Genomic DNA, 16,976 nt, shown 5'->3' with positions numbered 1-16,976 from the left:
TGGTAGGGGAGTAACGCCCTGTGCTGCCCACTCGCATCCATTTTCATACTAGTTTACCCTCCAGCAATGCAGATTATGATGGTGGTGGTAGTAGTAGTAGTAGGCTCATCTGAATGTGAATCGGTAACCTGCAGGCAGAATTTGCTCTTCACCTGCACACTACACCATCCCCCTCTCATGGGGAGGGGGAGGGGGGAGTTGAGGGTCGTTTTTTATAACTGGATAGCAGAGACGGCTGGTTGTATTGTTGCCACCACGCGACGGCTACCCTTTCCATCTTCCTAGAAAAATTTAAGTACGGTAAATATAAAGCACTTCGATAAACAGATGGGAAGTAAAATTATGACAGAATAAGTAAGTAACTGTACAGATAAATGATTAGGTAAATGCGATATATCTTAGCATTCAGTATATTTAAACTTAGCATAATTAAAAATTAATGTTTTTATCTTCGGATACTAACCTCAATCCATTCCATACAGTTTGATGAGGGTGAACACATTTGTTTCGTGCTGGTGTCTGTCAGTTTTATTAAGCATCAGGGACACCACTTAGTGAAGGGGTAACTCATTTGACCACAAAGACCTTTCTCTCCATTGCTTTGTCCTTTTCTGGCCCTTCCCTCCAACTGTTCTGCCCATTCCCTGCTTTTCAGCCCCCTCTTCTACTTTTCTGGCCCTACCCTTACTCTTCTAACCTCTCCCCTACTTATCTACTCCCTTATTTTCCTCCTCTTTTTTGTCTACCCCTATTTCTTCTTCCCCTTCCCTCCCTCCCTGTTTTTCTGCTCCCTTCCCCCCTACCTTTCTGCCTCAGCAACATTCTCCTCCCTTTCTTGCTTCTTTGTCATCCCTGCTGATCTTCACCTTCCCATTCTTCCCATCTTCCCAGCTTATCAACATTTTCCTCCCTTTCATAATCCTCTTCCCTGTTCATTCCCCCTTCCCAGGCATCTCTCAGCCTGTCTCCCTCTGCAGCAGGCATGAAGCTGAACAGTTCCTTCCCTACCCATCTGCCTTACTTGGTAAGGATCCTCCGTCTCACCCTGTCAATACCTTTCATCCCTATTCATCAGTGACTCTCCCTCCCCAGGTGTGTCAGCCAACCTGCCTCCCTCCTTCACGGCAGACATGAACCTGCACGTGGTGAGTGAGGACACGCCCGTTGGAGCTGCTGTATACACACTGAAAGGTTCTGATCCAGAGGGTGGCCCTGTCAGGTTTGGCCTCTCAGGCACAGACAAGCTCAAAGTGGATGCATACACAGGAGTCGTCACCGTGGTCAGGCCCCTTGACAGGGAGGTACGTGAATGGTACACAGACAAGGTGGTATATACCTGAGAGTGTTACATGGACAGGGAGGTGGTATGGAAGTGATAATATATGAGTGTTATAGAGACAGGGAGGTACTGTACATTGGAATGGTGTATTGAACAAGGAGGTGCTATATGAGAATACTGCACAGATAGCAGAGTGGTATGTGAATGATGCAGGGAGGTGATGGACATGGAAGTGGTGGTATGGATAGAGAGGTTCAGTACAGTTACACATATCATTTTCATTTTACAGTACTTTAAACTTCATCCTATCAAGAACATAAAACTAATGCAATACAGAGGAGAGTAATGGTATGAACAATGAATGGGTTTATACCACATAATGAGTAGTGAGTGAAATACCATAATTCATTTCAGTGTTTCAAGTTTTGTTTCTGTATTTTAATCCTTACTGCCCAGTGCTTACTTTTACTGCTACTGATAATGAACAGGGCATTACAGTAGCTATCTGATATGTTGGAAGTATTGTTGATATTCATATTGTGTCCTGACAGGAAGAGGAAATGAGAGAGGGTGTGGTTATTAGCAAGTCTGTGAGGGAACGTGTGCCTGCCAGTGAATTAGTCATTGCGGTTTGAGTGAATGTATGAGAGAGAGAGAGAGAGAGACTAATATTTCTGGATACACAAGTCTATATGGCAGTTGACCATGAAAAGAAATCTTTTGTTTTTGCATTTTTGATATTCGGTCATGTTTTTTTGTGAGGTGCAAGTTTAGGGGAGAATTTTTTAAACTGTGGGGATCCTATAGTCTTCATTTATTTCTTCAGTGCAGTAGACATTTTGTAAGTTAAATGCGGTTGTCTGTAGATTGCAAGAATAAAATTAAGCATACATCATCAGTTTGAGGAGGCAAAGGCATGTTATTGTGAGGGGAAAAAAGTAAATGTATTTAATTTTATTTTCTACTTCTGACAGCAAATTCTGATTGTTGGGTTATTGTCTGTTGCAGGAGAAGGACACACTGCGGGTGGTTGTGACAGTAGAAGATGAAGTGGTGGGAGCGGATAACAACGTGGTGCGGGTCCCCATCTCACTCATTGTTCTAGATACCAATGATAATGCGCCAAAATTCCTGCAGGTGAGTTATTCTTGGTTATTTCCTTTCTTGTACAGTAATAGTGGTATTGTACTAGAATTAGTGATATGGTTGAGCTTTTGTGATTCATATGGGTGTCATGATATAGCATAATGTACTGAATTTTATTATTAGTCAGGTGTTATAAGAGACTTGTTTACTGTAATTCATGTCAGTTCACCAAGAATAATTGAGCTGTTTGCTTCTCTGTAGCACCGTGTAGAAGTAGTACCCCTCGTTATACTGTAGAGGCAGTTTATCTCTCAATCTAAAATGTGTGCTGGCACAACATGATTTTACCTGAAACATGCTTCGTGATTATGATTTTGGAGCTAAAGTAACAAAAACGTGCAAATTTCCCATTGCTTTTTGATGTTTCATGAAAAATTTTATAGTAAAATAGAGGTATTAAGTCATCAGCATTGAATAATAAGGAACCTTCAGTGAAGTGAAGTTACATAAGGATTACCTGTACATAGTTATATAGAAATATATTTTGTTGTCTAGATGACATTGCTCCATTCATTCTAGGGTATATTCAACTTCTTCCCACTTTTGCCAGTATAAGTACAGCACATACATTGCTCTGCACTGATGAGTCTTTTAACTTGAAGATTTGCATTCATGTAAGAAAATGTGTAACAGTCTAACAAATAGTGTTCAAGATTTGAAGATGGCATATTATTTGTATGTCACCCCTCTCCTTTGCCCTTCATAATCCTTGTCTTTACTGGTAACTTTCACGAGCTAAGTCAAATTGCACGTTTAGCACATAAATTTGATGTTTGAACCTTAGAGAACCATATATAATTATAACAAGATTCTTACTGCTGTAGTTCCATAATTTTCATGTGTTACCCATCACCTCATTGAACTGAAAGGTTGATTTGACTGCTTATCAAGGAGACTCAATTCTGATCTCATAACTAATGACCTTCAAATTTCACACACTCTTGACTCAGTGAATAAGTTGTGAGAGTAGCCCAGGTTTATCAGATGAAAACACACTGACTATAAACTTCATTAAGGCCAGCTGACTGTCAAATTCTCCCTTTCTGACAGACACCATATGAGACAATGGTGGGGGAGGATGTAAGCGTTGGCAGTACAGTGCTGCCTGGTGTGCGTCTCACCGACTCTGACACTGTGGGTGATACTATGAAGGTCACCTGTGAGCCCATCCAGCAGGTGAGTTTACCATAAGTCAGCAGAAATTTAGAAAAGATACAGTACAGTATTACCAAGAGTTATGCCAAAAATCAGGGTGCTTGAGCATGTTGTCAAGTAATGTAATAAGGGATGATTTTTATTTAAGTACAGGACTGTATTCCAGTGAGTAATATTATGATTATTACTTGGTATATGGGGATGCCAACCAACCACTCACTTAGTGTGGTGCTACTGTCAGGTGAGTAAGCATTGTGTGACAATTCACAGGAAACCATTTATTGCTTTAGGTGGTAATCGTATAACCAAAAAATGGCCACTTGGCGATTTACTGAGTTAAGAGCCATGAGGGTTTAAATTGTTAGGGATGATTTGGGTGTATTGTTCACATACCATAATGCTGCACAGGGGTGATTGCTCACGCTTTCCTTAACCCCTTGATCCACTGTACGTGAATTCTGTTTTATTTTTGGTACTACCAGACATTTAAAATCAGTTTATAGAGATATGCATTGTAGTATACTGTAGTACAGTGCAGTAGTTAGTAAAGACTTTATCTTTTCCCTCTTGCTTGAAAGTTTTCTCTTAAACTGTATAAACTTGTCTGAAGGTATCAAGAGTGAAATGTAATGTTGTGTCATCAAGCAGAAGTACAGTGGAATCTCCTAAATTGCGCAGTTCTAAAAGCAGATTCATAATGTGCGGCAACATCATGAAAGTTTGGAACATAGTAAATCACAGAAATTACACAAAATTCACGGATGCAGCCATCAAAAGTGATCCTTTTCCAATGCCTCTTGTAATATGCGTCACCATTACCTCAAGTCTACACATCTTGCTGGGCATAATCCAATCTTAGTCAAGCATGGCAGTTACTAAATCAATCATATTCAAGCACTGCGCTTATTATAAGCCAATCACTGCGCCTGTCTCCCACACCAAGCATGAAAGTTGTTAGTGTTCATTGGTAACAGTTTGATGTAGGTTTGGGGATCAGGGGGGCAACTTTTCCATGGTGACCGACCCGTAAGTAGTTTTCCCCATAAGATTAATTACTGTATTTCTAAATTGCGGAATTCTCAGATTGCGGCATGTGCCCAGTCTCAAGAGGCCGGGATTTAGGAGATTCCACTGTAGTTAAATGTCTGATGGTGAAACCTGGAGTCAGGTCCACCCATTGCCTCAGCCTTTTGAGGTGTGAGGTGTGTTTCCCAACCTTTGCAGTATTGCCAGGGTGAATGGCTCAGGTACAAAAAATGTACTTCCTGTATCCAGCATGAGTGAGTGGCTATAAACAAAAAAAAAGACGTCTTTTGGAACTAGTTCAGTTCAGGTACATGTATTCCGTCAAAACTAAATTTCATTACCAGTAAACTGAAAATGGTGATGGCCATGAGAAATGGTATTGTGGCCATTATGTGACAACTCCATATCCCTGTTTGACCGAAACATCGTCGAATCATTCAACAGTATTTAGTGGTTGATGTTGATTTACCTCCTTGCATCATCTTTTTCTGTGAACCGGTGATGAGAAAACCTACCTACTGTAGGTTTAGTATATTTTTGTTTTTCCCTCTACAGGGTGATGATGCTTGTGACGTGTTTGGGGTGGCAGCGACTCAAGCAACAGCACGTGAGTTTTCTGGAAGTATCATCCTCAGGCGTCCCCTCAGCTATGCTGCCAGGAATCTCTATAAGTTCAACCTCATTGCTACGGTAGGTCATGGCAGGAAGAAAAAGTTTGTTTCTGCTCAGTCAGTCAGGCCAGGGTTAAGCAACAACAGCAGCAACAACAACATATACCTGTTGGATCAGGTAGAGTATAACAGAAAGAACAGTTCTTTTATTCAGGATAATGTATAAAGCCCCTCCCCCCCTTTTTATTTCCATCAGGACGATTTAGTGCTGCCTTGGGTGTCTGCCCTTTCCTCTCGTCCTTCCTTCCTCTTCTGTCTTTCTTTCCTTCATTCATTCTTTTTCCATCTGCCAATTGGTGACTTTACACTCCCTCTTCAGTCTTTCTTTCCTTCATTGTTTCCTCTTCATTCTTCCTATGGGTGACTCTGCACTGAGTGACAAGCCAAATGGTTTCCTGTGCACCAGGTTACCATTTACTACGCTGGGTGGTAGCCAAATTATGGCACCTGGTGGTTTAGTGGGTAGTTAAGGCACTCCAGTTAGATTGAGCCAGTGCAAATTTATATCCAAGGGGTGGTTGGAGTTTATTGCTCACGTAATGCCACTTAGGGATGAGTGAGGCTCTTCACTCTCATCTTAACTGTCAGGACCAATTTGTCTAGCCCTGGAACATGTTTTAAGTGCTGGAGATGGGGCTAAAGCTAGCTCTGTGGCTAGGGTGAGAAGTGGTTGGAAGAAGTTCAGGGAGCTGTTGCCTCTCCTGACATTGATAGGACTCTGCCTGTGTGCAAAGGGGTCTTTGTATGCAGCATGTGTTAGGAGTGTGATGCTGTATGGTAGTGAGACCTGGGCAGTAAAGGAAGAGGATATTTGCAGGCTCAGATGTACAGAAATGACAATGATTAGGTGGATGTGCAGTGCATCCCTACGCTCAAGGCCTGGGGGGGCTGGGTTTCCGATGGAGGAGTTGAGAGTTAGGATGGGACTGGAGTGTATTGGAGTTGTGATGAGGAGAGGTAGATTGAGATGGTTTGGGTATGTGGAGAGGATGGGAAATGGTAATTGGGTGCAGAAGGTGAGGTGTTAATATTGGGGGTGGGGTTGTGAGGGGTAGACCGAGAAAGACACAGGACGAGGTCATTAAGTGTGACCTCATGGTTCAGGGACTGAACAGGGAGGCTGCCATGGATCGAGCAGCATGGAGAGCTGCCATTAGGTGACCAAGGCTGACGCATGCATGCATGTTAGGGCCTACAAAAACAAAAATGAAAATGGGCTCCTACACTCCTCATGGGGCAACATAGTATTAGATGAAGGATGGATGGATGGATCATTTATATGAAAAAGATTTATCCATTTGTGCCCACTTTCTCATGCATGCTAAATTCTGCAGCATGGGAACTTGATCAGTAATAAAGAGTTAAATGATTATAACAGTACACCCATGGCAGATTGAGTTAGGACCTACACACAGAATTGCTATGGGAGAGTTGTCTGTCTGTGTTTCCACCTCTGCGAAGTGAATTTTTTGGGCAAGAAGTAACTGGCAACTCTTCTGGTGTTGGCGGGAGGTGGTGAAACACTCAGCATGTCGGTGCTTGCCCAGAAGCGAGAGTGGGAGTATATGTTCCCGTCGCTCCAAGCTTGCACCTCCCTTTTTTTTCGTATGCATTACTGTTTGCCCTGTCATATTCCTAGAGTCAAGTTGTCATGCCTGGAAACTACTGCTCAAGGGCTGAGAGGGTCCGTATCATTGCATGGAGGCAGGATAATGTCCCTGTCAGTACGATTTGTGAATGTATTGGACACGCAAATTTGACCGTCATGAAGATTCTCGCTGCAGCTTGTGGCCTGCCACCTGATGTCGTACCAGAGTACAAGCATGCCGGTGGAAAGAAGAGGGCGACTTCCAGAGGTAAAGATACACTTCTGAAGAGGGAAGTAATCAAGAATCCTCGACTGACAGCAGCAGAATTGAATAGACTGCATCCCCAGCTGTTACAAGACGTCTCAATTCGAACTATCCAGCACTGCTTGCAGAAGGAGCTGGGTTTGCCAAACTGCACTGCAGCCAAGAAACCGTTTCTCACTGACCGCATGAAGAAGCAGCGCATTCAGTTTGCCAAGAAGTATGCACACTGGATATCAGATGAGTGGAGAAAAGTTATGTTTTCCGATGAAAGCACGTTTCAGGTGTTCCAGGTACATTCTGCCAAGGATCGTCACCCTGCCTACCATAGTTGATATGACCCTGCTTACACGGTGCTGACTGTAAAGTACCCACAATCAGTAATGGTATGGGGGTGTTTCTCATGTGAAATGGGAAGGAGAGGCCTCTACTTTCTTTCTAAGAACTTGATGATGGATGGTGGCCGGTACATTCAAGTTCTGAAAGATCATTTGTTAAACTTTTTTGCAATTCTTGAGTGCAACTTTTTCATGCACGATTCAGTTCCATGTCACAAGTCAAGAAAGGTGACAAAATGGCTTCAGGATAATTGGATTCAGGTCCTCGACTGGCCTGGTAACAGTCTGGATCTAAATCTGATAGAAAACTGCAGGGCAAAGATGAAGAAAATCATGGCAGAGACACCCAATTTGGACAACCTCAAGACTGAACTGACATGTTTGGTGCAAAGAAATGTCCTTATATTACTTTAGAGATCTAAGTGATTCCATGCCAAAACGCATCCAACTGGTCCTGAAAAACAAAGGAAACATGATTTCATATTAATGAATGGCATTTCATGAACAAACATTGTGATATACTGTGATTTCTGTGTTTTTTAATACCTTGTGGGCGGAGGTCCTAAGTCAATTTGCGGTAGCTTTATCTGTCACATAACTCCACAGTGTCAGGATGGTGGTCAAGTGTTGAGTGCGGATGAAGTGATCTGAATCCATAAGACTATTGTAAGTACACCTATATAATCAGGATTGGGTCAGATGCCAAGTGTATGTATTGTGATATGGGTACCTGTACCATCCTCATGTATTCATAGCAGTGTGAATACAGTACTCAGGACTTATTGGACTTACAGTAATTTCCTTATGTCATTATGGGTATCAGACATCAAGTGCGTTTGTAGAGATATGATTGCTTAGGAAATTATGGATTTAAACATTTTTGTCAGGATGGGGGTCAGATGTCGAGTGTGGGTGTGGTGGTGCGAGTGAGGGATGTGCAGAACTCTCCCCCTGTCTTCTCTGGCTCCCTCACTGCCATAGTTTCCGAGGACGACCCTATTGGTACTCTGGTGTCTACTCTTCAGGCTGCTGATGGTGACACAGGTGCTCCCAGGCCTGTCAGATACAAGCTGGTTACAAGTGAGTACAGTAACTCACTGTTGGTGTCTTTTTGCTGTACTTACCATAATCCATTGAATACATTTTATTTTAGTGTATTTAGTTTATGGCTGAAAAATATTGGGAAAAATGAATTATTGACATTTATTTAGGTTTGTAATGATGTGAGAATCTTAGCTCATACTCTGAGTTTGGACTGTGTGTGGTTGTTGCCGAGGCCTGTTCCTAAGAGTAATGATGAGCACAGGAAAAGTTGTAATCAGGTTAAATATTAAAGCATATGGAATCTCCCATCAAGATCCACTGGACTTTTTCACGTTGGATGGTGTGACTGGTGAGCTGCGGACAGCCAAGCCACTAGACAGGGAAGCTCTTCAGTCACCTGATGGTGTTGTCAAGCTTAGTGTCAAGGTATGTTGGAAGAAACAAGTTGCTAAAGTTTTATGTGTGTATATGTGTGGGTGTTTCTAATGTGCTCCCATGTTCATGTAAAGGAAAAGGGAACACAAAATAAGGGAGCACAAGAAAGCAAACTTAGAGATGTAGTTTGATAGACTGGAGGTTGGAGGAATAGAAAATGAGCCGAGATGTAGTTTGATAGTCTGGAGGTTGGAGGAATAGAAAATGAGGTGAGTAGAGTTTGTTAAACAGTTCCACCCTTATTTATAAGTTGTGGGAGACACTGATGGCACAGTGATGCCCAAAGAACTAAATGAATGTTGAATAGGTATAGGTACTATATAATAAACCTTTTGTCATGTGTTGTTTTCTTGTTTTAGGCTTATGAGATTGCAGCTGGCAGTCCTGTTGGTACTGCTGATACAGAAACTGTGAAAGATTTAACTATCACCATTCGTGATGTGAATGATGAACCACCAACTTTCAACAAACGGGAGTATCGTGCTTCGGTCCCAGAGAATGTACCTGATGGGACTCCTCTGCCCAACCTTGACATGTTTGTTCAGGACACTGATGTGGTGAGTTTGGAAAGATGGCTTTAAGGGTATTGGGTTATGATGTCAAAACAGTCACCTATAGCTTTGAAAAAAAACTGTGATTTCATCCCTGAAAATCATTTTACATGACAGATTGAAACTTTTTCATTTTGAAGTGTTGATTGTAGTACAGCAGGTCCTTGCAATGTCATTTTTCTTTTCCTAAAGTCCAAAATAAAAGAGAGAACTTGCCATGTAAACGTTCATTGCTATCTGTAAGTTTATTCTGTGGTACAGAAAATCTGTGATGTTTTTATAAACATCCTTGACTTCATCAAGGACTGTTTGTGTAGCAAAAAAGAAGTTGTAATAGATGTAAAATTTACTTCAGTGATGTGTACTAATGGTTGTAATTTATATACTGTACAGGGATCCAACTCTGTGTTCAGTGTGCGGCTGGTGGATGCGTCAGGCTTGTTCAGTGTGGAGCCACAGGTTGCGTCAGGCTCGTCCTCAGTCAGCATCAGGGTGGCTCGTGGACCACTGGATTTCGAGAACCCTAACCAGCGCAAGTTCCTTCTACAGGTGGGATTGGAGATGGAATGGGATAAAGGGGTTGTATCTCTACCCAGTCAGTACAAAGTTAAATAGAATGGAGAAAGTGGTTGTACCCATTCGCATTCAGGGGGGGTTTGTATAGAATGGGAGAAAGGGGTTGTAACTATTTCCATTGTACAAGGTTGTTACAAACGAGGGTGAAGCCCTTGCATGTCTCTTGTCAAGTAGTGGCATGTTCTCACATATGGGCAGCCCAGACCAACCCTGGCCCGGCCTGATTGTAACGCTTTTGAATAGCTTATATCTCAGCAACCATAGGGCCAATCACTGTGTGGTTTGCACCATATGATAGCTCAATCCTTTAAGATTCGTTTTTGACAGGTTTTATCACACCCAGGTGGTGTATGTGACATATGCCAAGTGCAGCGTGTCGAAAATATTCAAAAGAGGGCCACAGGCCAGACAGTTTGTCGTAAAGGCATGAAACTTGGTAGGTAGATAGCCATCAGTATACTCTAGGCATCCTCAGGATGTAAGACGACATTTCAGTGCTTTCGTATTTAAATGGCCTCACTCGTACCGACAGAGGCATTTTACTGGTATTGCCTATAAAGGGTTGTTTGTCACCATTACTGCCTGATACTGTTGCTGTTTTCAGGAGTTCTACCAACTTATAATATACAGTAAGTGGTTTATCATGGTGAAGTGAGAGAAGTTGCCAGGCATTATTACTGTATATTCCCTGGTCACTGAATGACTACTGTTCATCGATAATGTAATAGTTTTAGTAGGAAAATATCTCAAAATCATGACACATGGAAGGCTGCCATAATATGAAGTGACATACACATGTTAGTATAGCCATAAGTCTCCATGTAATGCAGTACATAACTCTGACCTCTGTACAAGTACTCTTGAGCTGTGCATTATTTGATTTCCTAACATGTGGCTTATATTTGGCAGTAGAGAGAAGCATCCCAAAATTTAGGGCTGTTAAGAAGAAGCTCACACAGTGTAAGATCATAGAGTATGTGTGTGTCATTAGTGGATGCATGCCATAGCTATATATTGGATACCTCATTGTATTACGGTGTTAATGAAAATAATTGTGGATGAAACTTGGAAGATAGAGTATAGTTTACCTTCATTCTAGAGTGGGGATTATGAATTTGCAGTGTAGTATAGTGCAGCATTATTTTTGTACAGTAATAATAATATTATTTGAACAGTATACTTTGCTGTTTGCATATAGGTTTCTACGGGAAGTTGTTGAAAAAAATATTGGATAAGATAGAAAACTGCAAAGCTCAGCATAATTTTCCTCAAAGATGCATTTTCTCTCATTATTGTAATTTGTCTGATTCATTATTTTGCCTTGCATCTTTCCCTCTACTGTTGATTTTTTTTTTTTTTTTTTCTCAATGTTTCATGCTTCATTATTGGTATTATTGTTTACTTTTCCCAGGCACAGGTTCTTTTCCTTAGCGGACTGCATGTTGCCATTCATATAACTTTTTCCCTTTCATGTTAAACACATCCCTTCATCTTTGCTACAGGTCATAGCTGAAGAGACCCTGACCAGCCCACGCCTGTCCTCCACTGCCACAGTTGTTGTTTCAGTAACTGACACCAATGACAACCCACCAGTATTTGACCGGGAAGCATACACTGCCCAAGTCTCAGAAACGGCCACCCCTGGCACCCTTGTCACTACCATTGCTGCCACTGACAGAGACACGGGGAAGTTTGGCACTGAAGGCATCAAGTATTCTCTCTTCGGTAATGGTGCAGAAAAGTAAGTCTGAGGAGGTGTAATCCTTTGTTTTGTGGGAATCATGTTGTTGTGGTCTCTGTCTCACATGGATATGAACTGTTTGAAGAGAATAATCTGTTGGCTGCAGCTGAATGCTCCCACGATGAAGACAGAATAAAGTACAGTACTTTACTTGGTTTGGAGTTATTTAGGTACCCAGTTGTTTGAGTCAAATCATGTTTGATTTCAGGTTTGATGTTGATGCCAACTCCGGCGTGATGACTGTTGCTTTTTGCGACACTCCCGGTCACCGCAACTGTCTGGACTATGAGGACCGACCCACATACTTCCTTTCATATAGAGTGAGTTTAGACTTCAATAAAACAGGTCATATCAACCTTTGTTAGGTAGTATTGAAGGATTTCACCCCATGTATTGCTGTACTTCCAGATAATTGCTACGTGGGTTTCTAAATTGAAAGGTCAGACTACTTATCTATCTTTTTATCCATTTTTATTGTCTTTTCTTACTTTGTCAGTATTGTGACATGGGTTATTGCTTATTGCTGGCATGTTGCAGTTGTATAATACTAATATTCAAAGCATCACTTTAAGTATTTTGACTTGCTCATATGATTTTCCAGCACTAATGTAGTCTGTATTTTTCTTAAGTAGGTATCAAATTTCTGTCAGACAGTTTGCTAAATTATGTGTCTTATGCAATGTTCTGCTTTTTTGCTTGTTCCATGTATTGCATACTAGCATTCTTTATCAATTATTTTTATTCATCTTTAGTCACTCTTGACTCCCTGTATCATGTTCCTTTCCATTCTTCACTTGTTTTATCAGCATTCATCTTATCCTTTCATGATACTCACATTACATCTTCCCCTCACATAATCTTCTTTTCTCAGTCAGAGCAGTTCTATCTTGGCAGCTCTTTGTCATAGTGCTTGTGTTCACCAGGCCACAGATGATGGGGGCGAGGGCCACACAACAGTTGTTCCTGTTCGTGTCTCTCTAACGGACAGTAATGACAATCCCCCAAAGTTCTCAAGACAGCAGTACCGTGCCGTAATTAACGAAGGAGCACCAGACTTTGACCCTCCTCTGTTTGTCACAGTAAGCAGCGCTGTTTCCACTGATATCAGTGGATTTTATGTGATGCATGACTAGTAACTGTTCATTTTTAATGCAGTTTTATGTGCCACAGATGAAGATTGGTTGATAATGCAATGTATTTTCTTTTATAGTTAAATTATTGAACAAAAACCTGAATTTAAGTGATTGTTACTGTGTCATCAAAAAGTCCTGTGTATTTTTCCTGAAGTACTTTGATATTTCATGGATAAAATGTGCTTAGCAAAGCACAGTACTGTCATGGGAGCACAGAATAATCATTGTATGTCAAACTTGACGTTGTTGGTAAGGAAGAGAGAGAGAATGTTACCCACATGGTTCCTGTGTGTTGTAAAAGTATTGTTCATTATTTAATATGAATTGTTATTAATTCTGTATGGCAGTTTTTGTGACTTTAAAGTTAAAACTGATAGTTTTACCTACACTTTGAGCAAAGGCATTGATGGGCAAACTGGCAGTCATTGACACCTGTCAGTTTAGCGTAGAAAGGTTTCCATTGTGAAAACATGGTCTCAGTTCATTTTTTGGGGAACTTCATATATTATAGTAAACAGTTCTTATTCTCAATTAATGGTCTGCTTTTTACAAAGCCTCCTTCCCCTTCCGTGCGTTTTCCAGAATTATTTATGATTTTATATTGTACCATAGACTATGTATACATATAATAGAGATAATATTGTATGACATGAAAGGTATTAAAATAATTCATTATCACTCAATTTTCAGGCGGACGATCCTGATGCCACTTCTCGTGTTGTGTACAGTTTGGTTGGGGGAGATCCGACTGGACTCTTCACCATCAACCCTGACACTGGCAGGATCCGTGTCACCAATGAAACTGGCCTTGATATGTCTAACCTGAAGACAGACTACATCATACTGACAGTAGAGGTGCAGTAAGAGCATAATTGTATATGAGAGAGCACATGAAATAACCCACAATGTATATTATATCCAGGTGTGATAATATATACTCTGAATTGCTTATTTGCATTCAAATGTTTCTTAGCAATGTTATTACATTAGTGGGAAGTATTGATAAAGCATCATCATCACCATCATCATCCAATCCTACATTGCCCCATGAGGAGCGTAGCAGCCTGGGGCTAGGCAGTTGGTCCTGACATTTAAGATGAGAGTGACCAGCCTCACTCAGCCCTGAGTGGCATTACATGAGCAATCAACCCCAACCATACCTTGGATATAAACCTTCACTGGCTCAATCCGACTGGAGCGCAATAATTGCCCACTGAACCACCAGGTGCCAAAATTTGGTTATATGGTTACCACCTGGCATAGTAAATGGTTTCCTGGTGTACAGGAAACCATTTGGCTTGTCACTCAGTGTAGAGTCACCCACAGGCAGTAGGAAGAGGAAAGAATGAAGGAAAGAAAGACAGAAGAGGGAGTGTAAAGTTACTCACAGGCAGAAGGACAAGGAAAGAATGAAGGAAAGGAAGACAGACGAGGATGGAAGGAAAGAAGGATGGAGGAGAGGAAAGGGCAAACACCCGACAGCAGCCCTACATTGAGTGAGTGGATGGTGAGCGCCCCCACCTGGGAAGTATTGATAAAGCAATCCATGTGTATTTTGCATACTGTGAAAAGCAACATAAAGAAGTGGGAGTAAAGGCTGGAAACCCCCTCTTCCTGTATTTACACGCAGTTATGGTAATCTTGTACATTTGCGTTTACATTCCATGTGGCCTGATACCTCCTACAGTACACAGTTTGGGGAATTGTACCTGGGATTTCCTTTCCCATTTGATCCTAGTTCCTACTGTGATAAAAAAGTTGAGTTCTGGATTTCATAATCCTCATGAATATGGGAAATTTTAGTTGAATCATGCTGATTATTTGGATATTGTAATCATTTTAATGTAGCATACGTGAATGCCGTTCATCTGAAGTTAGTAAATCATCAGTATCTTAGTGTGCATTTATATCCTAATAGATAAGGAAAGAGAAGCTTGATTTTTAAATATGTTTTGTTAATGATCCATCCTTCATTGCCTTATCAGGAATGGTTCATTTTGATTTATATAATAGGATTCCCTCTCCATGTAGTGTTAGTTCTATCAGATTACCTGCCAGCCAATGGATTAACTGCTGCTTTCTTTTGAATGTCCAGGCCAGTGATGGTGAGGGGTCACACACTGCCAATGTGAGGGTGTCTGTGAGGGATGCTAATAACAATGCACCCATCTTCAGCAAATCACAGTACTCAGCTTCTGTGCAGGAGAATGCAGAGGAAGGTGAGTTTGGGGCTTTCAAACATGATATAAAAATGTCCTGACAGTAATTATTAGTTTAGCGGTTGGTAACCAGCAGTTTATGTTTAGACTATGCTTCAGTGCAGCATGGCATTGGCATAAGTATGTGAGGACCCCCACTGATTGTGGATTATTTTGCAAAAAGTCTAACACCATGTTTGACAAAAGAAGGGAGGAGATTCTGTCATACATTCTATCTCCTTGGATTCATTTTTCTGTCAAGATAAATGGGCTATATTGTTGATCTGCCAACCCTATATAGTGTTGAGGAGGGACACCATCATGCGATGGCACCTATATATCCAGACAGCTCTGCTGTGTAATTATTCATATGTCCCTCAGCTCCCTCCCAGTCCTTTGAAAGGAGGATGGTGGACGAATGGTGAAGGGCAGCTTCAGCTTGCAGTCTGCTGGGTTCACATGTCAGATGAACCTTGGACTATTACTATTAATGCTACCCCTATATATGACTCTGGGAAATCATTACAGATTACTTTATGGTAAAATTCAAATGTCAGCTATATTTCATTTCCTTATTGAAGAGTTTACTGAGTGATCTTTTCTCATAGGCTGGGTGATACAAAGCAGCTTGGTTTGAATAGTTAAATCAGTTGATGGAGCTGAGGAATTTGCAGGTCTGAATGATGAGTGCATGAATGATAAGGCCCATTTCACTGGGGACTTTGTTGTTAGTTTACTCCCAATACCTGTCTTATTTTCTTCTCACAGAGTACTGATTACCCACTGAAATGCAGAACATAAGTGGTAGCTATGAGAAATATTAATAATGAGTTTATGTTTGGTAGGGAGTGTGGTAGAGCAGGTATCTGCCAGTGATGCAGACACAGGGGTCAATGCAGCCATCTTATACCGCATCCACCGAGGTGGCTACGACGACTTTACTATCGACAACACCACAGGAGTTATCACTGTGGCCAGGAAGTTGGACTATGACCGGCGCCAGAACTACAGTATCGAGATAGTGGCTACTGATGGAGGTAAGTCAGGTGGAAATTGTCAAGAAAGCAGTTGAAGCTGATTTAGTTTATAAAATATGTTTGGGTTGTCTTTCGCAGAACCTTAAAATAATAAATATATGCAGTATATACAGCATTGTATTATCAGGGAAAAACATGCCAGTATGTTCAGTTAATAGACAGGCAAGTATCAGTACTTTTAATTTATAGCTAATTTATGTGCAGTACAGCAGATTTCCGAGAGTATTTTCGAGCTGATTTTAGTACTGGTAGTTGAAGATGATGGTGAACTAAATCACCAGCAAATTAACAAAGAGCAATTCCAAATGTGGGAAATATTCTAATGTCTTGGCTGTTTGACTGCAAATGGGTGTCAGCAGTATACTGCAGAATGCTGAAGACTAAGTGAATTGCAGGAAGCCATGGAATGATCAGTGGCAGCATTACATCATGTTATTGATGCTTCATTCTTCCCCTGCCTAGGCCTCCCCCAGCAGACATCTACCACTTTGCTGAATGTGAGTGTCATCAACAACAATGACAAGAACCCTTACTTCACCCCCACCACCCAGCGCACTCAGGTCAGTTGCCTAATAATTCAACACCATATGCACTTCACACTTAAACCCTTTCATCTCAGGTTATATCATTTTTGTATTATTTTTCCTACCACTAGACAGTTTTATTAATCCTAGCATAGGCTTTTTTGGACTGAAGTAGTTAAATATAAGCTTTCATTTGCTCTTCCTCTACTGGAGATCCTCCATACATTGAGCAATATTGACTGGTAATAACAAGAATGAAATATGAAAATATG

General features: G+C 41.2%; 1 protein-coding gene across 1 annotated transcript in view; it reads left to right on the top strand.

Annotated features, from left to right (window-relative positions):
- Positions 1–16,976, top strand: part of Cad87A (cadherin 87A) — a 78,903-nt gene that overhangs the window by 40,024 nt on the left and 21,903 nt on the right. The window contains exons 3-17 of the mRNA XM_080277048.1: positions 1,093–1,301; positions 2,288–2,416; positions 3,476–3,601; positions 5,162–5,296; positions 8,353–8,545; positions 8,823–8,935; positions 9,304–9,501; positions 9,889–10,044; positions 11,574–11,812; positions 12,021–12,132; positions 12,736–12,891; positions 13,636–13,800; positions 15,041–15,164; positions 15,989–16,180; positions 16,643–16,740. Coding sequence (XP_080133174.1) covers positions 1,093–1,301; positions 2,288–2,416; positions 3,476–3,601; positions 5,162–5,296; positions 8,353–8,545; positions 8,823–8,935; positions 9,304–9,501; positions 9,889–10,044; positions 11,574–11,812; positions 12,021–12,132; positions 12,736–12,891; positions 13,636–13,800; positions 15,041–15,164; positions 15,989–16,180; positions 16,643–16,740 — 2,345 coding nt within the window. The remainder of the gene's footprint in view (positions 1–1,092; positions 1,302–2,287; positions 2,417–3,475; positions 3,602–5,161; positions 5,297–8,352; positions 8,546–8,822; positions 8,936–9,303; positions 9,502–9,888; positions 10,045–11,573; positions 11,813–12,020; positions 12,133–12,735; positions 12,892–13,635; positions 13,801–15,040; positions 15,165–15,988; positions 16,181–16,642; positions 16,741–16,976) is intronic.

This window comes from Coenobita brevimanus, chromosome 68 (assembly GCF_032717465.1).
Source record: "Coenobita brevimanus isolate Jiangsu-jjx chromosome 68, ASM3271746v2, whole genome shotgun sequence".
In the NCBI taxonomy this organism is placed as follows: domain Eukaryota; kingdom Metazoa; phylum Arthropoda; class Malacostraca; order Decapoda; family Coenobitidae; genus Coenobita; species Coenobita brevimanus.
Note: the sequence above shows the minus strand (reverse complement) of the source record. Positions and strands in the feature narration are given on the sequence as shown.